Below are 9,835 nucleotides of genomic sequence, written 5' to 3'. Positions count from 1 at the left end.
CTCTCTGCCCGCCTCTCTGCCTACTTGTGATCTCTCTCTGTCAAATAAATAAATAAAATCTTAAAAAAAAAAAAAAAAAGACATTCCTGCCTGCCTTCACAGACATCTCCATAGTGAAATTAATTATTCTTTTTTTTTTTAAGATTTTATTTGACAGAGAGATCACAAGTACACAGAGAAGCAGGCGGGGGGGTGGGGGGAAGCAGGCTCCCCGCTGAGAAGAGAGCCCAATACAGGGCTCAATCCCAGGACCCTGAGATCACAACCCGAGCTGAAGGCAGAGGCTCAACCCCCTGAGCCACCCAGGTGCCCCGAAATTAATTATTCTTCATAAATTTGTCAAAAAATTCCATTTCTTTTTTAATCTAAACCTGTAAAGTGGGTTAACAATCTCCTAAATTGAGGTTCAGACAAGGTTAGTTACTTACCCAAAGTCATTGAGCCATTCAGTAGGAGACACTCCAACCCCTCTGATTTCTCATCTTGGCATTTTCCATCGATGCAAAAAGCAGGATGAAAACACTCTGGTCATGTCAAAGGAATGACAAAGCAGGTCGGGGTGCCAACTTCCTATAGACTGCCATAGGGAGAATTAAATCTGAATGGGGGAGGGAGGTGGTGGTAATCAGGGAAAGCTATAGGAAGAAATGGCCTGGTCTCTGAGCATGAGTAATATTTGGTAGGTGGAAACAGAAGGTGGGAGATGGCATGTCAAGTTGAAGGAACAGCATGAGCAAAATCCTGAAAGTAGAAGTATGATACAAGTCTGGGGAGCTCTGAGTAGTATCAAACATTAGAAGGATGGGGTGGATGGTCCAAAAAGTTGGGGACCAGACTGTGGATGGCAATGCATTATATGCCCAGGGATTTATCTAGAAATTATGTAAAGCCACTAAACTCTTAAGGAGGGTAACCCTGACTGTAATAGGGTCAGTGTTACGAGCATTTAACGAACAGAGTATCATCTCACTCTCAAGATCTTAGAACTGTTTACTTATTCATTTTCCATAAGCAATTATTTTGAACCTCCTCACTCAGGAGCAAGAAGTTCAATCACATCCTCAATTTGAGCTAGGCCATCACTTCATTTAGAACAGAGTACCTCAATGCATTCTTTTCCCAAACAAATGATTTCCATAAATCCCAATCTTGCAAGGAAGTAGGTGTCAAAGCATTTTCTCTATGCTTTTTCCACTTGGGTCTTTATGAGCTAGCCTGTCAGTTAATCCTCACCACACACATTTGCAGTTTGAAAAGAACCACAATACAGAAACCCTGGGCTTATTCACTCCTCTGCAGATGCTGCCTCATTGCTATTACTCATAACCGAGTAACTTGTCTCACAGATTCTGGGAAAGCTTTTGTATGAACAATACCAATTGTTTTCCTTTAAGTGGGGATGGGATAAACACATGTATTCCAAATTTAATTGTTTTCTCTTGTTCTCAAAAAGATAAACCTACTTCGTTATCAACTTTTATTTCTAAGTTTTAGCAAAATTGTTTTTTTCTACTTTTTCCCTCTATCATAGTAGAGAGAAAAGGTTGACTCTAGGGAGAATACAGTAGATATGAAACTGGGGATTTTTTCTGCCACAACATTGAGTGTAATTTTATTCAGCCCTTGGGATCAGGCTCAACTGAACAAAAACAGAAGTTCTCAAAATGTACTTGGCTAGATCAGAAAAGATAAAATCGAAAGTTCAAGGAGCCATGCACCTTCATTTACCATCATGGCTCTAATTTAAGAATAGGGCAGAAAGTTTAACATTTAGAACATTTTTCTTCATCCTCCCCAAGTGTAGAAAAGGGAATTGTACAGTAAGATTCTTTTATAATTCTACAATCTGTAACAATTTCTCATTATTTAAAAGGACCTGCACTTCAAGGCAGGCACATAATTTATCACCACACACACATTACTCAAAGCTAGGGAGTTTGATGCAATTTGTTTCTCCAATAATAAAACCTCTTCAAACTAATCTGTGTATTTCCAGGATATCCAGATGGAGCTGCCCAAGAGAGAACTGGAAATAGAGGTTCAGGGAACTTAAGTTCTGAAATTTGAATCTCAAGTATATTAGAGATGACTAAATACATAGATCAGTGGTTCTCAAACTTGAGCAAGCATCAGTCACCAGAGAGGTTCTGAAGTGTGGGGCTCATCTCCAGAATTTGTTTAGTAGGCCCACATTTTTAACAAGCTCCCAAAAAATGTTGACAACCACTGGAGCCTACAGTGTCTCATGACGCTGAGACCTAAGCCAAAACCAAGTCGGACTGCACTCCAATACTAAAAATAAACTTTATGTACATTCACGGTACCATCGCCATTCACAGTGCATTAGAAAATTGCCACATCAGGGGCGCCTGGGTGGCTCAGTGGGTTAAGCCGCTGCCTTCGGCTCAGGTCGTGATCCCGGGGTCCTGGGATCGAGCCCCGCATCGGGCTCTCTGCTCAGCGGGGAGGCTGCTTCCTCCTCTGTCTCTGCCTGCCTCTCTGCCTGCTTGTGATCTCTCTCTGTCAAATAAATAAATAAAATCTTTAAAAAAAAAAAAAAAAGAAAGAAAGAAAATTGCCACATCATATATCAGTTGGAAGAGTTCCCTTTATGGTGACCTGCCCTAAGAACTCCCCTAAACTAGTTATATTTACAGCCCTTTTTTCTCAATATTCACCTTCACCAGCCCTCCTGAATTGAGGGACCCGATCCTCTGCCATGTCTTTTGTCACAATTGTCATCTGGTGTCATAGGAATGGAGTCATAGGTCCTATGTGCATAAAGGACCTCTGGGAATCATTTGGTACAATCCCTATACACATATAGATAATACCCTCATTTTACATGGGGCAACAGGAATACAAACTGCTGAAAACTGAACAAAGCTTGAGGTTTCCTGATCTTTCCACATCATGTAGGAGACTTAATATCTCAATTACACATGAACAAAACTGTTATGAGACCTTTAAAATCCAAATCACTCTAGTTTGGTGAAGTCCATAGGAAAACAAGATTAAACATACATACAGAAATTAGAAAATGTCTGCCACACCTGGGTGGCTCAACTGGTTAAGCATTTGCCTTTGGCTCAGGTCATGATCCCAGGGTCTTGAGACTGAGGCCATCAGGTTCCCTGCTGGCAGTGAGCCAGCTTCTCCTTCTCCTCCCAGCTTGTGCTACCTCTCAAATAAATTTTAAAAATCTAAAACAAGGGGCGCCTGGGTGGCTCAGTGGGTTAAGCCGCTGCCTTCGGCTCGGGTCATGATCTCAGGGTCCTGGGATCGAGTCCCGCATGGGGCTCTGTGCTTGGCAGGGAGCCTGCTTCCTCCTCTCACTCTCTGCCTACTTGTGATCTCTGTCAAATAAGTAAATAAAATCTTAAAAAAAAAAAAATCTAAAACAAAAAGAAGTTAAAAAAGAAAATAGGCAGTGCTTCCCCCAATTCAAAACACATTTATGAAGGGGCACCTGGGTGGCTCAGAGGGTTAAGCCTCTGCCTTCGGCTCAGGTCATGATCTCAGGGTCTTGGGATCTATGCTCTATGTTCAGCAGGGAGCCGGCTTCCTCCTGTCTACTTGTGATCTCTGTCAAATAAATTTTTTTTAAAAAAATTATGAAATACTTATGGGGTGCCTGGATGGCTCAGTGGGTTAAGCCTCTGCCTTCAGCTTGCATCATGATCTTGGGGTCCTGGGATCAAGTCCTGTGTTGGGCTCTCTGCTTGGTGGGGAGCTTCTTTGCCCCTCTCTGCCTGCCTCCCTGCCTACTTGTGATCTCTGTCAGATAAATAAAATCTTTAAAAAAAATAAATAAAAGAAATACTTATCATGTGCCAGGACCCAGGAGGACATACTAAGAGTTTTTTAACCCCAGATCTAATGTGAAGATCAAGTTTTTAAAAATTGTGAACACACCTGTAGTGGGAACAGGCATAAGGGATTTATTCTACCATTCCAAACCATAATTTCTCTTCTCTGATTCCAAGCACTTCCATTCATTCCTCTCCATAAATTACTTTTATCAGGGAAGGTTCACCTATGACACTCAAAGTGAACAAAGGACTATCAGGAATTCACCAACTTTTTAAAGTACAGGTATTTCAGGGAAAGATACAAGTACAAAGGAACTGGGGAAAGCAAGCAATTCCAAGAACCAAAATTTTCCCCAAGAGCCAAAAAACCGTAACAGGAAATGATAGGGAAAACAATTTAGTAGGAACCAAACAAAGTGCTTTAAATCATCTATTTTTAAATAGTACTCTTCAAAGGCAAGTTTTTTAACCTCACAACACAGCTATTTAAGGCTATTTAAGGCAGGATACAATTCTAAGACTCAACTTTCCCTAAGCTTAAATGCAATGCAACAGATAACATATTTTAAAAATTCTTTTCTCTTTGGGATTTGGAGAGACTATTTTCCAACCACAAATATTTTTAAAGTAATATCTGGCAGTTTTCTAACCAACGGAGTATATTCTTTTCTATGATAAACCATCTCCGATCTTTCAGCAAGAAAAAAGCCACTAAGTTTAAATAAAGACATCACCCAAAGAATTAGGACACAAAGTTTGCTTTAAATATTTTTTCGGGAAAAGATACTACACTTCTACTCAATTAAGAGAAACAATTTTACAGTCTTGAGGTCTTTTATTTTCTTTTTATTTATCATGCCATGAATTCATAGGGAATGGGTTCCAGCAGTTCGGGCTCTTTTCCATTGGTTCTCACGAAATGTGCTTCTCTGGGTGGAGCAGGCTATTGAAAATAAAAAAAAAAACAAAAAGAAAAAAAACAAGGGAACAATTACATCAGGGACATGTTCAGTTTTGAACTGTTCTCAGAAACAAAGAAATAAAATACTCAATTCATTCGCTTTCATATGAAAACTACTGAGCAAGTTTTAAATTTCCGAAGATTAATAGCAAAAACCATCTTGTCAAGCACTTACCTGACGCTTCAGCTGAACCCAAGTACCTTTCTCTTTGGCTTCCTTCTTTTTCTGATCATTTTCCTTTACACGCTTCAGGAAGCTATCTCGGCTCTTTGAATGTTTAATATGCTCAATGCGGACATTAATTCTCTTGGCAAGAATCTTGCCCCTGGGGAGAATCAACATTACTATAAATGCTTCAGCAAAAATTTAACAAATTCCGATTTTATTTAGCAATTTCATTTATTAAATAAACCATAAACCTTTTACCTACAAATAGGATTACACAGCAAGGTGATGGCTAATTTATAATCATTAATCGTGCTAGAAGAAACCTTGAAGCAAACACCTCCACTTTTTTTCCTTTTTTTTTTTTTTAATTATTATTATTTTTTTATTTGACAGATGGAGATCACAAGCAGACAGAGAGGCAGGCAGAAAGAGAGAGGGAAGCAGGCTCCCGGCTGAGCAGAGAGCCTGATGTGGGGCTCGATCCCAGGACCCTGGGATCATGACCTGAGCCGAAGGCAAAGGCTTTAACCCACTGAGCCACCCAGGTGCCCCCTTTTTTTTCCCTTTTTAAACATTTATTCGCTGGGGTGCCTGGGTGGCTCAGCTGTTGAGCATCCCACTCTCAGGTTACCATCCCAGCGTCATGGGACTGAGCCATTTTCAGGATCTACACTCAGCAGGGTGTCTGCTAGAGATTCTTTCTCTTCTCTCCCTCTGCCCCTCCCCATGCTGCTCCCGTTCTCTCTAAAAATAAAAGGTTTATTGGGGGCAGCAGACTCCATGCTGATTGTGGAGACTGACTCGGGGCTCCATCCCACAAGCCAAGCCAAAACCAAGAGTTAGATACTTAATGGACTGTGCCACCCACACATCACCAAACACCTCCACTTTCAAGCCTCCTTTTTTTTTTTTAAAGATTTTATTTATTTATTTGACAGAGAGAAATCACAAGTAGGCAGAGAGGCAGGCAGAGAGAGAGAGGAGGAAGCAGGCTCCCTGCCGAGCATAGAGCCCGATGCGGGACTTGATCCCAGGACCCTGAGATCATGACCTGAGCCAAAGGCAGCGGCTTAACCACTGAGCCACCCAGGCGCCCAAGAGTTCTTTTTTAAAAAAGATTTTATTTATGTATTTGACAGATCACAAGTAGGCCGGGGCAGGGGCAGGCTCCCTTCTGAGCAGAGAGGCCGATGCAAGGCTCATGATCCCAGGACTCTGGGATCATGACCTGAGCCGAAGGCAGAGGCTTTAACCCACTGAGCCACCCAGGCACCCCTTAAGCCTCCTTTTGATGAGGTGACAGACCCTGAAATACCATAAGCCAAAACCAAATCAGTAACTGAATTTACTACTTACACTTCTTTTTATATTTTGAAAACTAGAACTGCTTAACACTAAACCCTAACAAAACTTTCCATTAAGTCTAGATCAATGTGTTTCCTCTGACAGGATACAAGGCAAACACCCAGTTTGCTTGAGTTTTAAAAGGATGTTTCCTTTGCCCCACTTGAATGACCAATAAAGACATAAGTCCAATTGGCAAAGTGAAAAGGGGGTATGAGGGAATACTAATCTGCTAAAAAGAACTCTGATATTACTTACTTAACTTGTTTGTTTACAACAATACCAACAGCATGCTGAGTAACATTGTAGACTCTTCCAGTTTTGCCATGGTAACATTTGTGGGGCATTCCCTTTTGAACAGTGCCCATTCCCTGTTAAGAAAGGAGATGAAAGTTATGCCAGCATTTCCCCTTCCTTTTACATCCTGACTCTCATTAAAGTAACTAAGATACTCTAAAAATTTTTTCTTCCAAATGGCAACTCAAGAGCTTTCAGAGCCGGTGAAATGTGTTTTTCACACTGCTTCAAGCAATCAAAAAGACAATCATCATTAAGCTCCAGAGTACCAGGATACATTTAAATACCGGTCACAAAAGAACTTTTACTGTTTATTTTAAAAAATAACAATCTCCATCTCTGTCTCCATCAACAATTACATTTTGCACCAAAGTATTATCCCTTTCTTTTATCAACAAACTCCTTTTTCACAACCCAATATCAAACAAGTTAGGAGAAAATTCTTAGATTCTGGAATAGCACTTCAGAGACTGGTTTCTGAATTAAATGAGCCATTCTACACTTAAGAGGTCTTATTCAGACCAAAGATTTTTCCCTATTCAGGAGAATAAAAAGCCAACAGATGCAACATACATTTGAATTCCAATAGTAGATTAAACTTTTCTACCTTCTAATATTATTCTGTAGGTTATTCACCTAATTTTAGAATTTACCTTGATGTCCACAATATCACCTTTCTTGTAGATTCGCATGTATGTGGCCAAAGGAACAACTCCTGCACCGAAAAAAATCAGTATCGTCAGTATAGATTGAAGTCTACCTTATAAAAAAAAAGTAAGCTTACTAGCTTTCAACATATTTTATCTTTGACAGTTTTATTTTTAAATCTTGTTTTAAGAAACTACTATATGAAATTTATGCTTTTTATTTATTACAAAAACATGTTAGGTGCTGGTTAATTACTGCCATCTAGTTAAGAATGCATTGTACCAATGTATGCCATGTTTGCTCTCACAGGAGGGTAAATTTACTTACCATGTTTTCTAAAAGGCCTAGAGAACATGTACCGGGTACCTCTCCTCTTTCCCTTTGTGTTGGTCATTTTGGCAAATTACTGAAAACAAAGTATAAAACAGTCAAATGCAAATGCAAAACTGACATTTGTCTTTTTTTTAAAGATTATATTTATTATTTATTTGACAGTAGGCAGAGAGGCGGGCAGAGAGAGAGGGGGAAGCAGGCTCCCCAATGAACAGAGAGCCTGGTGCGGGGCTCCATCCCAGGACCCTGGGATCACGACCTGAGCCAAAGGCAGAGGCTTTAACCCACTGAGCCACCCAGGCACCCCTCAACCCTGCATTTTTATATGGTAGATTAAACCCCTTCTCTTACTGATTTTTTTTCTTTTTTGGTGACAGTGTATCTTACACAACCATCTGTTAACTGTCACGAATCCAAATCACTTCCTATTTATTTCTGACTACTTACCCCATCACTCACTAATAAACATATGCAGAGTTGAAGGGGAAAAACACGGGTTTTATAACTTCTGACCTAATTCTGAGATTCTGCCACTTGTTCCCCTGGGAAATTTATATTTAAACACCGATCCTAATCTGCAAAATGGGAGTTAATACTCTTACAATCAACTGTGGTAAAATCTACAAAGCATTCATGAAGTTCTAGCCTATTTGCTTAACCACAGTAAGTTCATTATCATTATCTAAGAATTCACATACAGGCATTTCACATGGAATCTTTCACTATTTCTCAAAAGTTTGAAACAACAGGTTTTATTGCTCTAGGTCATTCAAGGGCAGAACTACCATGAAAATTACTTCTACCACAAGGTTTGTGGTATGTAAATCAGGCTTAACTGGACTGGATTGTAACATAATTCAGTTTCTTATTATTAACAGTTCTTTTTTTAAAGATTTGAGGGAGAATGAGAGAGCACACAAGAAGGGGGAACAGCAGAGGGAGGAGAAGCCCTGAGTCACCAAGGTACCCTTTTATCAACATTTTTTAAAGAAGAGAGACTCTAAAGTACCTTAACATTTCCTAAAGAAGAGAGACTCCGAAGTACCTTAGTCATTAGCTTGAGAGGTATGGAAACACAATGTTTCACCTAACTCACCAAAGCCAAATCACTGATGCAACAAACGCTTCCATTACTTTTTTAAACAGATAACTAAGCATCTATCAAGTGCCAGATATTCTACTTTGATCCTCAAATTCTCTACATTTGTGTCAACTCGTACCAAAGTGTCAAGTTCATAAACAAGGAGAGATACTCTGCTGGCTCAAATCACTAGTAATAATTAACGCAGACACAGCAATGCTGTAGATTCTGTAACAGGACCCACTGTAAAATGCAACCGGCAGTCTGCTCAACTCTGGTAGGTACCACTTACAGAAGGGGGGGGAGGGGTGAGGAAAAAAAAAAAGGAAAGAAAAGGATGATTAAGGGGCAATTCAAGGACTTTCTCCTAAAATTCCAAATGAAATCCTAACTATTCACATGCCACCCCAGCGTTAACAAAACCGTATTCGTGGCAACATGGAAGCGCCTGAAAGCACTTTCCGTTTGTCCAAATGCGATCTGGGACCCCCACTTTAAACGGGATTAATTTCACACACTGAAGCCAAGTGGTCTACAGCTCTTATCATGAAAGGCATCCTCTCTGTTCTGGGACCACGAGCCCAGGGTTTCAAACCCCAGGCCTCCTCGGAGGTTAAAGTCCATGTCTTTACACCCGTAAAATCATTCCTATCACCCCATAAGCCCCTTTCCAACAGCATCACAAGTTTAGACTTTACAAGACTAGCAAAAACACCATACTGAAGAGTTCGAAAAGCACTGGGCCATGCGGCTGCACAAAGCCTGTCCGAAGACCTAGAACACTGAGGCTGAAGCCATGGGGACACAGGAAAAACAAATTCTTTCTCAGACTGACCCGCATTGCCTCACCCCAGTGACTCGGCTTCGCTTTTCTCGGGTCTCTCCCTTCTTAGGGCCACGGCCTTGGCGTCCGGTCCTCAGCCCCCGGCCGACGCCCGGCGCAGGCCACTCCTGTTCTGGACGAACATAGCTCCACCACCCAGGTCAGTGGGCCCCGGACAGACTAGACCGTCTTTCTAGGACCTGAATGCACGACCGCAGCGGCCTCAGGATCAGTATTCGAGTCTGTGGGACACGCGGCACCAGGAGCCACGCGCTGGTCCTACCTGGAAGATGGCGGTTCCGGCCGAAAGGAAGGAGGGGGGGCCGCAGCTCGCGCCTTACAAGGGCCTCCGGGCTGCCCGGAGCAC

General features: G+C 41.3%; 1 protein-coding gene and 2 non-coding genes across 5 annotated transcripts; all 3 read right to left on the bottom strand.

Moving 5' to 3' along the window:
* Window positions 1–4,642: 4,642 nt before the first annotated feature.
* RPL21 (ribosomal protein L21) lies at window positions 4,643–9,829 on the bottom strand. Of its 3 annotated transcripts, none has more exons than XM_059378143.1 (6): window positions 9,752–9,829; window positions 7,559–7,637; window positions 7,237–7,298; window positions 6,545–6,657; window positions 4,949–5,099; window positions 4,643–4,755 (listed from the first exon to the last, which is right to left on the bottom strand). In XM_059378143.1, exons 2-6 carry the CDS (start codon window positions 7,623–7,625, stop codon window positions 4,666–4,668), a joined length of 483 nt encoding a protein of 160 aa, XP_059234126.1. In that variant the 5' UTR covers window positions 7,626–7,637; window positions 9,752–9,829; the 3' UTR covers window positions 4,643–4,665. The 3 variants fall into 3 exon arrangements, with proteins under 3 accessions (XP_059234126.1, XP_059234125.1, XP_059234124.1); XM_059378142.1 differs by lacking the exon at window positions 9,752–9,829 and adding an exon at window positions 9,481–9,745; XM_059378141.1 differs by lacking the exon at window positions 9,752–9,829 and adding an exon at window positions 9,495–9,745.
* Window positions 6,374–6,500, bottom strand: LOC132003061 (small nucleolar RNA SNORA27). The gene has a single exon (XR_009400133.1). It is a non-coding gene; the product is annotated as a small nucleolar RNA SNORA27 (small nucleolar RNA).
* Window positions 6,773–6,843, bottom strand: LOC132003054 (small nucleolar RNA SNORD102). Its single transcript, XR_009400126.1, has one exon. It is a non-coding gene; the product is annotated as a small nucleolar RNA SNORD102 (small nucleolar RNA).
* Window positions 9,830–9,835: the final 6 nt, after the last annotated feature.

The sequence above is a fragment of the Mustela nigripes genome, chromosome 15 (genome assembly GCF_022355385.1).
Source record: "Mustela nigripes isolate SB6536 chromosome 15, MUSNIG.SB6536, whole genome shotgun sequence".
NCBI classification, from domain to species: Eukaryota; Metazoa; Chordata; class Mammalia; order Carnivora; family Mustelidae; genus Mustela; species Mustela nigripes.
The sequence above is the reverse complement of the archived record's forward strand: the minus strand, read 5'-3'. Positions and strand labels throughout refer to the sequence as shown.

What these genes read in the sequence shown, in the direction of transcription:
- RPL21 (XM_059378143.1), bottom strand. Translation starts at nt 7,625, where the DNA reads ATGACCAACACAAAGGGAAAGAGGAGAGGTACCCGGTACATGTTCTCT. An exon ending in TAGGCCTTTTAGAAAACATG is followed by an intron (nt 7,299 to 7,558) that starts GTAAGTAAATTT and finishes TTTTCGGTGCAG; the next exon opens with GAGTTGTTCCTTTGGCCACA. An exon ending in GTGATATTGTGGACATCAAG is followed by an intron (nt 6,658 to 7,236) that starts GTAAATTCTAAA and finishes CTTTCTTAACAG; the next exon opens with GGAATGGGCACTGTTCAAAA.